General features: G+C 51.2%; 1 protein-coding gene across 1 annotated transcript in view; it reads right to left on the bottom strand.

The window, feature by feature from the left end:
- HUNK (hormonally up-regulated Neu-associated kinase) overlaps positions 1-10716 on the bottom strand; it is a 112840-nt gene extending 102124 nt beyond the window's left edge. Inside the window, exon 1 of the mRNA XM_060149432.1 lies at positions 10456-10716. Within this exon, the coding sequence (XP_060005415.1) occupies positions 10456-10716 (261 nt within the window). The remainder of the gene's footprint in view (positions 1-10455) is intronic.
- Between the last annotated feature and the right edge of the window lie 2440 nt (positions 10717-13156).

Below are 13156 nucleotides of genomic sequence, written 5' to 3'. Positions count from 1 at the left end.
GAAACAGAAACAGAATCATGGACATAGAGAACAGACTGATGGTTGCCAAGGGGGAGGAGGTTGGGGGAGTTTGGGGTGAGCAGATGTAAGCTTTTATATATAGGCTGGATAAACAGCAAGGTTCCACTGTGCAGCACAGAGAACTATATTCCATATCCTATGATAAACCATAATGGAAAAGAATATAAAAAAGGAATATATATATATATACATATATATATATAGACACACACACACATATATAAAACTGAATCACTTTGCTATACAGCAGAAACTAACACAACATTGTAAGTCAACTATACTTCAGAAAAAAAAACCATGACAGAGATAACGCAAGGAAAGGGATGAGAATGAATCAAATGGCTCAGAGAACAGGCAAGACAAGCAAGCAGGTTTGCTAAATGTTTCGGCAGCAATTTGGCTAAGAGACTGATAAACTCATAAAAAAATCTTTAGTTAAAGAGACAGAATCCAAAACTCCATATATCTCCATGGGAAACATCCAAAGGAATGTATGTTTGCAAATAGCAACGTCGCCCATCTGCTGCAGTGTTGGTACGTTTTCTCAGGAAAGAGCTGAGGGTCCATTAACAGTCCCATGACACTGCAGGATATCTTTCTGTCTCTGGCTGGTCCCTCTGGTACCTAGGTGACTTCCTTAACAAGTCCCTGCAGAAGGCACAGCTGTCCTGGGTCTGGGATTTTTCCCAAAGAGCACCAGCTGAACAAGCTGTCCAATCTCCTCACTGCTCACACAGGCGCACCCAGGAGCTGCAAGGAAGTGAGACAGACAGGGCTGTCAAACCGTTCCCGGCCAAGGAATTCCCTGGTGGCCCAGTGGTTAGGACTCCATGCTTTCACTGATGGAGCCCGGATTCGATCCCTGGTCAAGGAACTAAGATCCCGTAAGCTCTGTGGCACAACCAAAAAAACAAAACGAAACCATTCCGGCCAACCGTCCTCATGGCCTGGGGAGATCAAAGCATTCTTTGATCCATTCAGAAAATATTGACTGAGCACCGTCTCTGTACCAGATACTATTCTAGCCACCAAGCATAAAGCAGTGATCCTTTCCTCATGGGGCTTACGGTCTAATGGGGAGAAAAATAATAAACATATGAACACAGAAATACATACCATGGGGTCAGGTGATGGTATGAATTGAATGGAGCCCCCCCCCAATTCATCTGTTTAAGTCCTTTCTTAGTCTGTTCAGGCTGCTATAACAAATACCATAGGCCAAATAGCTTATAAATAACAGACATTTATTTCTCACAGTTCTGCAGGCTGGGAAGTCCAAGACCAAGGCAGATGTGGCGTCTGGTGAGATCACTCTTCCTGGTTCCTAGACAGCATCTTCTTGCTATAGCCTCACATGGAAGAACAGGCAAAAGAGCTTTCTAGGGTCTCTTTTTTAAGACCAGGAATCCCATTCATAAGGGTTCTGTCCACATGGCCTAATCACCTCCAAAAGGCCCTACCTCCTAATACCGTCACATTGGGGATTAGGTTTTAACCTATGAACTTTGAGGGGACACAAACATTCAGACTAACCCCCAGTACCTCAGAATTTCACCTTATTCGGCAATAATGATCTTGACAGAGGTCATCAAGTGAGGTCATTAGGATGGACCCTAGTACGACTGATACGTTCATAAAAAGGGGAAATGTGGACACAGAGACAGACACACACAGAGGAAAACAATGTGAAAATACACAGAGAGAAGAAAGCTATCCCCAAACCAAGGAGAGGGGCCTAGAGCAGATCCTGCCCTCACAACCCTCAGGAGGAACCAACCCTGCCAACACCTTGATTTTGGGCTCTGGCCTCCAAAACTGTGTGGCAATAAGTCTCTGCTGTTTATGCCACCCAGTGTATGGTACTTTGTTACAGCAGCCCTAGCAAACTAATACAGGTGGTGAGAAGCACTTTGAGGAAAGACAAAGCAGGGTGAGGGGGCAGAGAGTGACAAGGGACAGGAGCAATAGAGAGGGTCATCAGAGCGAGGCCATGCTGCCCTCCAGGACTCCAAACAGGCCCAGTTCACTCCACCAGTACCACCCGCCGGAATGCTTCGAGCGTGGACAAAATAGCCCCAAAGGGTTCCAGGAATATTTTTACACACGTGCTTACACTTGGTGCATTTTATGTCCAAGTTAAGAGGCAGCTATTGCTCCTTAAAAGGTTTTCATTTCCCTCGATGCTCCCTCTTTCTCTTTCTTCTCAACCACCCACCATCAACTGTATCTATCACCTTTCCCATGAAGAAATAATGGGACATGATTCAAACATGTCCTAGCAAGAGTCAACGTCTTCCAAAAATCTGTCCACACTCTATCATGCCCTTTCCCTGTGACCCAGGCATGGTGGGGGACAGGAAGGCAGAAATTAGGCATGCCAAGCCAAGGTCACAGTCATAGAATCACCTGCCTAGCCCGAGTGTAACCTGCAACTTCAGCCCAGTTAGTACAGGTGCTAACATGCCAAGGTGATCCAAATCCTGATCCCAACGTACAAACCTCCATTCAGACAGCATTGCTGGCACAGATGGGCAACGAAGCAGTGGCTCTTAACATTTTGGGGGTAAATAATTCCTTGTAGAATCTGATGAAGTCATGGATCCTTGCCCCAGAAATCTAATTATACACATACAATTTGTAGGGGTCCATGGAACCGCAAAGCTCCTTATGGCCTCTCACTAGTTAGCAGAATCCAGGGAAATAACCTCTGCAATGGTGGGGATGACCAAGAAACAAAGACAAAGAATAAGCAGGGAGCAAGCAAGGTGGAGGAGGCTTCAAAATATATCACTGGAAGAGGACTGGTTGCCTTAAAATATAAAAAGTGCCTATAAATCAATAAGAAGAAGACCAAAAACCCAAGGGAAGATGGAGAATGGACATGAACAATTAACAGAAATGAAATCCAAATTGGTTTTGGACATATGAAATATGTTCAATTCACTTACAAATATGATAAACTACACATAAAAAAGATACCATGTTTAATCTACTAGATAGGCAAAGATCAGAAAGTTTGAGAGTACCTTATATTGATAAAGATGTGGAAAGAAACTCACATACCAGGTTGATGGAAGTATAAACTAGGACAACCTCTTTGGCAGGCAATTTGGCAATATTCGTCAACAGTTAAAAGTCATACCCTTGGGAATTCCCCCGTAGTCCAGTGGTTAGGACTCAGAACTTTCACTGCAGGAGCCCAGGTTCGATCCCTGGTTGGGGAACTAAGATCCCACAAGCTGCACAGTGTGGCCCAAAAAAAAAGAGTCATACCCTTTCGCCTAAGACTAGGAATTTATCCCTCAGATATACCTGAAACATTTACAAGATGACACAAAGACACAGATATTTACTGCTGCACTATTGGGGAATAAGAAAAAATTGTATACAACCTAAATGTCCATTCTTTAATTGTGCTTAATTCCTTAAGTAATGTCCATTGGCATACTTATCAAGGAATGACTAAGTGAACATGGTACCTCCATACGATGAATACTATGCAGTAATTAAAAAGAATAAGGCAATTCTGCAGTAATTTGGGGGAAGGATGCTCAAGATATATTGTTAAGTGAAAAAAGCAAGATACTGAACAGCATGTATAGTGTAAAAATATATTTCCCTATATCTATACCTTTACAAATGCATGCATACGGAGTATCAAATGTATGTACACTTGTATGCAGATAGCGTATGTTTGGAAGGATACACAGGAAACTAGAAGTGGGGTTGCCTCTGGGGAGAGGAACCTGTCACTGAGGCACACAGGTAAAGGCAGAATCACCTTTCACTGCAACCCCTCTTGAAACCTTTCCATTTAAGACCACGTGTCTGTATTTCCTACTGCAGACTTCAGCCAAATGAATCTTAAAACACACACACACACGTGATTAAAAACCAGAAAGAATCCAGTAATTAGAAACTGCATAGCTGTAGGGAAGAGCCGGTTCGCTGGAGGTAGACGTGGTAAGAGGGTGTTAAGAGATGGCTCCCACCCGAGCAATCCTTCCTGTCACCCGAATGTCCCGAATCATGACTCTGTTTGGCAACAATCCAATTTCCCACAGCTCAGGAGTGATGGGGGAGGGACGATCTCTCCCACTGTCTCTGATTAGACACGCTGGTCGACAAGTTAGCCCGACTCTGTGGACATAAAGTCCTCAAGAGAAAACACATAGAACACATGAAAGTACCCCAAAGGTACCCACAAAGCCAACAGTGAGCCCTAAGCATCCTACGTGAAAAGAAACGTGAGGCCAGAATATTCCCAGGATGCTCCCTGTTAGGAAGTAGACTGTGGCTGTTCCCTCATTTCAGGTGGAGAAGCATCATAACCAGGTGGGCAAGGTAGGGCGGGAAGCTGCCCACTTTGTTTACGGATCCGGCCTGGACTCAGATCAAGACCCTGGACTCTGGCCCGTCTCTCCCAGTAAGCAGTGGACACCTGGCCGCGCTGCACCACTTCCCTTTCTGGACTAAGAACTTCCTCCCCAGCTGCTGACCTCTGCTGCGAGCTCACCCCGGGAACTACCCTCAGCAAGTGTCCAAAGCCACGCCCCTTCCCAGGGCAGCCCTCACCCAATGACGGGTCCAGGGTCCAAAGTTACAAAGGCTCAGTCCCCTCGCCCCAACCTGGACACCTCAGTAGATATAAAGATGCAGAGCCCCAGCTTGGACCTCTCAGCTCCAGAGTGCAGCATGGCATGGGCGGGGGGCTTCAGCTGGGACTGCATCGGGGCCCAACTTCTGCCTCTGCCCCATGCTGCCTTGCCCCTCTCCTCGCCTCTCCTCCCCTCACAGGTGCTGGTCCCGAGTATACACCGTAAGACCACATTCCCCTCCTTCCTTATAAGGAGAGGGAGATCTGGAGACAGAGAAGACACACAGGGGAAAGAAGGGCATGTGAAGGCAGAGGCAGAGATTGGGGTGTTGCATCCACAAGCCAAGGGATGCCAGGGATGGTCAGCAAACACCAGAAGCTGCAAAAGGTGTGGAAAGATCCTCCCCTAGAGCTTTCAGAGGTTCTGCCAACACCTTGATTTTGGACCTGTGGCTTCCAGAAGTCTAAGAGAATACATTTCTGTTGTTTTAAGCCGCCCAGTTCGTGGTCATTTGTCAGGGCAGCCCTAGCAATAGAGAAGAGAAGGTCAGAGGAAAAATCTACTCAGGGCATACCTCCACGTAGTCAAGAAAGGTAAGGACACCAGCGAGTTGGTTCTCACCTGCCCAGGGCTGCTTCTAGCCACTAATGAGAAAATGCATGGAAGACCCTGAACATGCCACAAGGCACTATACCGCTGAGCTGGCGTTCAGGAGACAGGAGAGGCAACAGCTCTGTCTACCTTTGTAGAAGTATCTACCTCCTCGGGTACCATTCAGGTCCCCTGGTTCACCCCTTCCCTGCTGGTCGTCCTACCAGCCAGCACCATTTCATCAGAGAGCATGAAATTCAATTCAGGTCAGCACTTGAAAGTGGCCAGGGCCCAGGCTGAGCAGAGGAAGAGGTTTCACCAGTTTGCTAAAAGTAAGGCTTGGGGATTATCTACGGGTTTCAATTAACCAAGAGAGCAGGTCGCTGGGTTACCATGAATAATCGAGATGGGGCGTACATCCCGAGGTAAACGATACTTGGTGTCCAAACCACCTTCCCACAGGACACCCAGTCTGCTCCTCTCTCTGGGCAGACACGGCTGCCACTCCCCACACCTCCTGGAAAAGTTAACCCCTGGGATGGATGATTGCCACGCGGCACTGGAACAGCCACCAGCGAGCGGACCGCTGTCGTTGAGCCCAGCCTGTGCCGGTGACTCCACACCCGCAGAGAAAATGTCAGGCTGTGTCCTCTTCGTCGGCACTATTCAGCACTGTTGTGCTGACTCAAAGCGCCCTTTGAAGTCCATGCGACCTGCGTATCAATGAACACTGAGAAGTGAGCCCAAAGTGCCAATTTCCATCATTCACAAGGACTTCAAAAAGATGAGGCAGGGCAGGAAGTTCAAAAAGATTGTGCCTGTGAACTGCAGCATGCAATCTCGGAAACTATAGGCACTGCTTTATCACAAGCAACACACTGAGCAGGTGCTTTTCCCCAATGCCTTTCGCTTGCCAAGAAATCCCTGCTGGGGACTAATAGGAATTTCCAGTTCCCTAGGCATTTCTTGAGCCTCAGAGCTATTACCCCTAAATTTCTACCACTTAAAAAAAAAAAAAATACAGGATTTAGCACCTGTTTGTTTCCGAAATACTTGCTAAAAACAGATCTGCCAAAAGGCCACCTCTAAAATTAGTCATATTTCCTGATCCAAAAAACATAGTAAATTGTATTTTTAGTAACTCCTTCACTCCAGGTATCTGGTGCTGTCATGCTTGAAGCATAATTATTGGCAACTTACTAAGCAGGCAACCCTTATTTTTAGCCCCAAAATAGCTCCAATGAAAGTGATAAACAGGCTTTTTTTTTTTAACCAAGGGTTAGAACAAGGTAAACATCTCAACCAATCATTTTCTGTACCTAACTTTGTCTCTCAGAGAGACTTAATCACACAAAAAAGTAACTGTGGCCTCAACTATTTTTCCCTTTTTGCAGCTTTGCCTACCTGTGGAACCTGCTCTATACTTGAGATACCCCTATGCTCTTCTCTCTAAGCCTCTGCAACTATATTCTTTCATCTTTAAAATGAATAACCTATCAAGTACCAGAGACTGTGCATTTCATAGGTATTGGAGACCGATACCGAGGCCGCAAGCACACCTCTTCCTGCACATTTCAAAGTTATCACTTAATACTCCTGCACAGCAACTTTGCTCTTTGTCTCAAAGCCACTGAGAATCCTTTTTTTCAAAGTCTGATTTTGTGATCATTTTTCCTTGTCTAATCATCAACTTAGTCAAAGACAGACTGAGAACGTGCGGGTTAAGAGTTTCACATGATCGAGTGAATGATTTATTTTCAAAGCCGCGTTAACGGAGGATGGCAGCAACTCAAAGCTACAGGAGGACAAAATTAGGTCTTGCCCAAAGCCATCCTTTCTTTTCCAGTGGTAAAAGGGCACTAGATTCAAATGACTTTCAAACAACTTCGGAGAGAGGCTGGCCAAAAAAAAAAAAAAATACTGTCCCGCAGGCAGTGGTGGGAAAAGGAGCCTCTTGATAAGATAGGATTGAAGCCTGATTGAAAGTCAGGAAAAAGCGGCTCCGTTTGTCAGACGGACTCAGACAGTAATTCTCAGCGAGCCATGTAGGATGGCACCCAAAGCGTTTTGGAAACGTGCGCCAAGTCAAAACACACACACACACACACACACACACACACACACACACCCTAAGCCAGCAACACTCTGGCTGTTGGCATAAATCACCCAACACAACGTGCACAGTTTGAGACTGCAACTGCAGGCGTGGGGGTACCTCCCCTTCTTCCCTTTCTCCATCCCCCTTTGCAGATTTTTCATGAACTGATTCCTCAGGACGGGCTGCCCTGGATCCTTCCACTCAGGGGATGGCGTGGGGGGGATACATCTATTTCTTAGGACAGCCTTCATGACTTAATTCCCCTCCCGCGGTGGTCTGTGTCCTTTCCAAAAAAAAGGAATAGAGAAAAGTCGAGTGCTTTCTCCAGAAAGTATGCACCTCTGCAAAGGGGGAATTATTGAAGGGAGGGGCCCTTCTGGAACACTCACATCACCCACTCTGGGGACACTTCGTCTCCTCCCTTCCTCTGGGTCCTGTCACCTCGAGGTCTCCCCTTGTTTGGCTCACAGGAGTAACCCCTCTCTGGGTGAAAACCCTCTTAATAGGTCACCTTGTAAAGAGACCTGGAGGCTGCAAATAGTGTGAGGTTGACTTCACCTTTGTTTTGGCCTTAGTAAGACATTATCCAGCACATGAGTGGGGCTGGGGACTCATGAACTCAGCAATACTTCCCAGACAGAATCATGTATACATACACACACACACACACACACACACACATACACATTTTAATCTCTACGATCTGCCAAAAACCAAATCTTTTAGTTAAGCATTAAGGTGTTGGATCTGGGAGATAAAAAGCTATGAATGACACCCATTGTTTCTTTCAAGCTGGCCATTAAGTGAACTAAAACCCAGATTTCTCACGACGCCTGCATTCCCTGAGCACTGATTCTCAGGGCTGAAGTAGGGCACATCGGAAAAATCTCTCAACCTCCTTCTCCACTCTAAGAACCACACTCCTTAACTAGATCCAATCAATTAGTCCAGCACAATAATTTTACGTCCAATTAATTGTTCCTCCCCTTGTGGAGAGGAAGTGAGATGCATCATTTAAGAAAGACAGGATGAGATAAACGGGCGTTAGCACCTAAGGGTGAGGGGGAATCCTCACTGGACCCCATCCGGGCAGGAATTCCCCACATTTCAGTGAGCCTTTGGGCCCAGCACAGAGCTTCAGAACCCAAGCATCGGGCTAGGGACTGAGCTCTGAGTGCATCCGCGGGCAGTGCAGCCAAAACGAACAGCCTGATGTTAAGAAGCAAAAATGCAGCGGAGAGGAGCCGGACCCACAGCACGGACCGGAAAGGGGAAGGCAGCCCGAAGCAGCTGAGCCGCAGGGCAGGGGAAGCGAGCGTGCCTCTAACGTTGCCCATTCTGCTGTCAGCATAACGCCCGGTCTCTTTTTGCTAAGTTTCAAGAGGAAACACACACAACTAGACTGAATCCTATACATTTCGAATCAAAATAAAGTTCTACCCCCGTGTGCCGGGCACAGAGAATTGAGCGCACTGTAGTTAGCTAGCTGGGGCCTCGGGCATCCCCGTGCCATGACGGGATGTGTAAGTTCCCCAGCCCACTGCGAACCCAGGAGTAAACGGTGCCGCGCTCCCTTTGGACTAGAATGAGGTTTGGAGTTTTTTGGTTTTGTTTTTGTTTTTCTTCTTCTTCTCCTTTGAAGAGTTACTCAATTCAGTGAGTTCATCCTGAACACTCCCCTTTTGCATGGAAATTCAAGCAAGAGGCACTTTTAGAACTGCTCACTCTAACCCCACTTACCCAAAACAAAGGGCACCCCACCCAGAGCAGCTGTAGGAAAAGGACAAGTGACAAGGGTGATGGAGACCTGCACTCAAATGCAAGGGGCTCCAGGACACACTGGGGAACCGAGGAGGGAGATTACAGACAGGTGAGGCTTGGGACTGGCGGGCAGGGCAGCTCGCCCAGTAATCAGAGGTCACACGGCAGTGCACTCCCAGGAACTTCCAGGCCGGACAGAGGATCCCAGGGCAGAGGGTGGAAGGGCAGGTAGGAAGCCTGGAGCTTCCCACTCCCACCCACACTGCTGATGCCTCCCTGGTGAATGGGCCACAAAAAGGGGCTACTACCCCACCTGTGCTGAGCAAGCCCCAGCCTGGGGGGAGCCTTGAGTCTCAGAGGATCATGAGCTTGGGGCAACCCCAGCCTGAAGTAGTTCCAAGCTTAGGGTAAGTCCCAGGCTGGGGCAGCCTCCCGGCTGGAGCCTCACCTCAGAAGTAAGTCATCATATTATGGGTTTCTTCTCACAGATCTAAGTTACAACTTCGATCTAGCTGAGGCTTGCCTGGCAAGGGTTCACACACTGCTAACGTCTCACAAGGCTGGAGGGGGTACCCTTGCAGGTGTCTGGGGTTCCTCCTTTGCTTTCCCCTCTTCTAGGAAGATAAGAAGGCGTCTCCCAACCTCTGAAATCTGGGGAGAGCGGTGTGTAGTTCTGTATCTGCCAGAGCAGGATCCTTACTGCAGCTCCCACCCCAGCGGCTGGAGTGAGGAGGGAAGGAGGGGGTGATATGGGGATGCAGGGGTGGGAAGGGTGGGTGGAGGGAGGGGCGGCGCGTGAAAACCCTCCTGTGAGCACGCAAAACTTCCCCTAGCTGCCGCAGCCCACAAGCGGGTACGTCCCTGGGCTCTCGTCCTTCCCCCACCTCCTACCCAGAGCCCAGGGCGCGGATCAGACTCTAAGTTCCCCCAAGGGCTGGTAATCGGCTCTCCCACCCTCAGCGTAAGGGCCCACGCACTCCATTCCTGGCTCCAGCCTCTCCACTGATCTGCCGCCCCTACCGGCCCGGAGATCAGAGTCCCCCAGACCCCAGCCCACCCCACCCGCGCGCTGGTGTCCGCCAGGCGGCGCCCTTCGAGGAGCAAAAAAGGCTGCGGGCGGCTTCGCGGGGAAACCAGTCGCCCCCCGGGGAAAGTGACCCCAGATCGCCCCTCGGGAAAGGCCGGTATCCCGGCTGCGAGGGTCTGCGCGCGCGTCTGGCTCGACCCCACTTTCAACCCGAGAGGAAAAGCCGACGGAGCGGGAGGCGCCCGTCCGGGGCTCCGCAGCCAGACTCGCAGCGCAGGGCTCTCCGCAGGGTCCCCGCCGCCCCTGCCTCCCCGATCCCCCAACCCGAAGGCCAGGGGCCGGCGCCCCGGGCGGCTCACCTTCTCTCCGGTCAGCACGTGCAGCCCCTCGCGCACCTTGGCGAAGGAGCCCTCGCCCAGCTTCCTGCTGCCTATGAGGTAGTTGCCCACGCGCTTGTGGTGCTGGAAGTCGCGGAGCCGCTCGCGGGGCACGCCGCTCACCCAGGCCGGCAGGAAACTTCCCTCGCAGGCCGCCGCCGGCCTGGCCGCGTCCTCGGCGCCGCCGCCGCCCCCGGGCGCCGCCGGCTCGCCCAGGAGCCCGTCCCCCGCCGCCGCCGGCATCACGCTTGCCCGCTGCCCGCGCCGCTCCGGCTCTGCTCCCACGGGCGCGGCTCCTCCTCCTAGTCCGGCCCACGCGACTCCTCCGGCTCCTCCCGCCGCCACCCCGGGCCCGGCCCCGCCCGGCCCGCGGCTCCCGCGCCCCGGGCCGCCGCCGAGCGCCGCGCGCAGACAATAGCGGTCGCCCAGGCCACAGGGTACCGGGGACCCGCCCACAAGAAGTTCTTCTTCGGAGGGTCGCCCGGGCCCCTTTCGGGACCCCGAGACCCTGCCCGGGGTCCCGTCCGGGCGGCTAGTGACAGTCGCCCCGCTCGGGTGCGCGGGGAACAAGCCGGCTGCAGAGGGGCGGGCGGCGGGGGGGGGGGGGGGGGGCGCGGTCCGGTGCCCGGTCCCGGAGCCGGGGTGCCTGGTCCCGGAGCCCGGGCGCCTCGGCAGCCTCCGCCCTAGCCGCCGCGGGCTGGCCCGCACGGGCTCGTGTCCGGCTCGCTGGCTCCTAGCTGCGCGCCGGGCGGCCGCTCCCGCCCGAGAGCAGCGCGCGGCGGGCTGCAGGCGCCCTCTGGAAGGCAGCAGAAGAAAGCCCCATTCAGTTTGAATTTGCAGAAATTTAATCCGGGCGCGGGCGGCGGGAACAGATGCGAGCTCCACTCTGCAGCCTGTACACTTTCAAATCCCTCGTAGCCCCTCCTTCCCCGCGCGCAACAGCCAAACTCGACCCTCGCCGGAGAGGGGAGGGCCCTGGGAGGGGAGCAGCGGAGTGGGCGGCGGAGCCACCTGAGCGCCGGACAGGGGGACCTCGCGCTGCCTCGGAGACGCGCGCTCCCGGGCCGCCCAAGTCGGGCCGCCTCCGGCTGCGCCTCTCGCCTAGATTCGGGGCTCGGGCTTTCTGGACCTTTCGGCGAAGAAATCCCCCACTACCAGCCGCACCCACCCTGGGCAGGAGGAAGGGAGGGAGGCTTTCTCGAACCCGGTGGACTGTGGGTTAGGTGCCCGGTGTGCAGCCCCGGGCGTGGCACATAGTAGGACCCTCTGGACCCTGGATGGGTGGATAGATGGATGGGTGGAAGGAAGGATGGAGAGGTGGCGGGGCGTCTGCCCGGGCTCACACCAGACGGGAACGCTGTGTTGGAGGAGGAGCAGCCGCAACAATACTAGTAGCAGCAGCAACGTAGGAACCAGGGCATTTGCTGCCTCTGCTCGTACGTTTACACCTTCTCTGCTTTCCATTGAAATGATGCCGGTGATTGCAGGATGCGATGGACCAGCGCTCCCTGCTCCTGGAGGCTTTTGTTCTGTGCGCGCCCTGACTCTGCTCATCCCTCGTAAACAAGTGCAGCTGCCCTGACCACTCTGATCTTCTCCAGGATCCCCAGCGTCTTCTCAAACCAAAAATGAGGAATCTCGTGGCAGGGAGGGGGGAGGAAGCGGGGGGGGGGGGGGGGAGGAAGGGGGAGGCATTTACAAAATGCTACCTGTTGAGCAGCCAGATAAAAGGCACCAGCGTTTCAAGCATACTTAACCCCTGACATTACAGCATCAGAGTTCAAAGGCAGGATTCGGTCCTCAAGTTCCTTTCACTACTGACTCCGCTGTAAACAATTATGGCACGATCCACGTCAGCGCTCTGAGATAGGGGCGGGGCGGGAAGAGGAGGTGGTGCACAGCAGGCGTTAATCCAGTGTCTTGGGGGCTTTCTGACCCATGTGAAAAGTGACCCAGAGGAACGCGTGTTTTAAGTAGATCTAATTTTAAATATGCTATGATCGACTACTCACGTGTTATGACTGGAGTTGTTTTCCATCAGTCTCCTCATTGTTCCCTCTTCTCAATATTAAAAATACACTTTCAAATGTTTTTCTTGCTGTGCTTAAGGGACTTCATTACTCCCACCCCACCCCCATAATTTCCACAAGGCCAATCCAATCGCTATAATGTCTCCGATTCAATGATCAAATTTTAGGACAGTAACCTGGCGGAAGAAGGGGGCTATATGACCAGCACTGAGTGAATGTTCAACAAAGATCTGATGGACGAGGAATATGGAGCTCACTTTGGGATCAAAACCATTCTGCATCTTCTTTCTGAAAAGGTTTTAGAGTTTCCCCAGTTAGTAGCCTATGTGTTAATAGAGTATGAATTTCTTTAAATTTTAGGATAATTCGCTCTGTATGAAAATTTAGAAATTACTTTATTATAGAATAAGGCAAATGTCAGAGACACTTCATCAAATTACCTTTATGGCCTAAAAAAAAAAAAAGCTAGCCAATTCAGGCACAAAAATGGTGGAAGATATTTACAATGAAATAGAGATTTTCTTTCCTTTTAATTATCCTCTCGGGGTGGAGGTCAGGAAAGGGGTGAAGAAGAGAGAAAATCCAGGCCCATTAATTCTTTTTCAAGCCTGATGCCTGGGTTTGATTCAAGTTCACTGCTAATTCCATCAGCT

Source organism: Lagenorhynchus albirostris, chromosome 5 (genome assembly GCF_949774975.1).
Source record: "Lagenorhynchus albirostris chromosome 5, mLagAlb1.1, whole genome shotgun sequence".
In the NCBI taxonomy this organism is placed as follows: domain Eukaryota; kingdom Metazoa; phylum Chordata; class Mammalia; order Artiodactyla; family Delphinidae; genus Lagenorhynchus; species Lagenorhynchus albirostris.
Note: the sequence above shows the minus strand (reverse complement) of the source record. Positions and strands in the feature narration are given on the sequence as shown.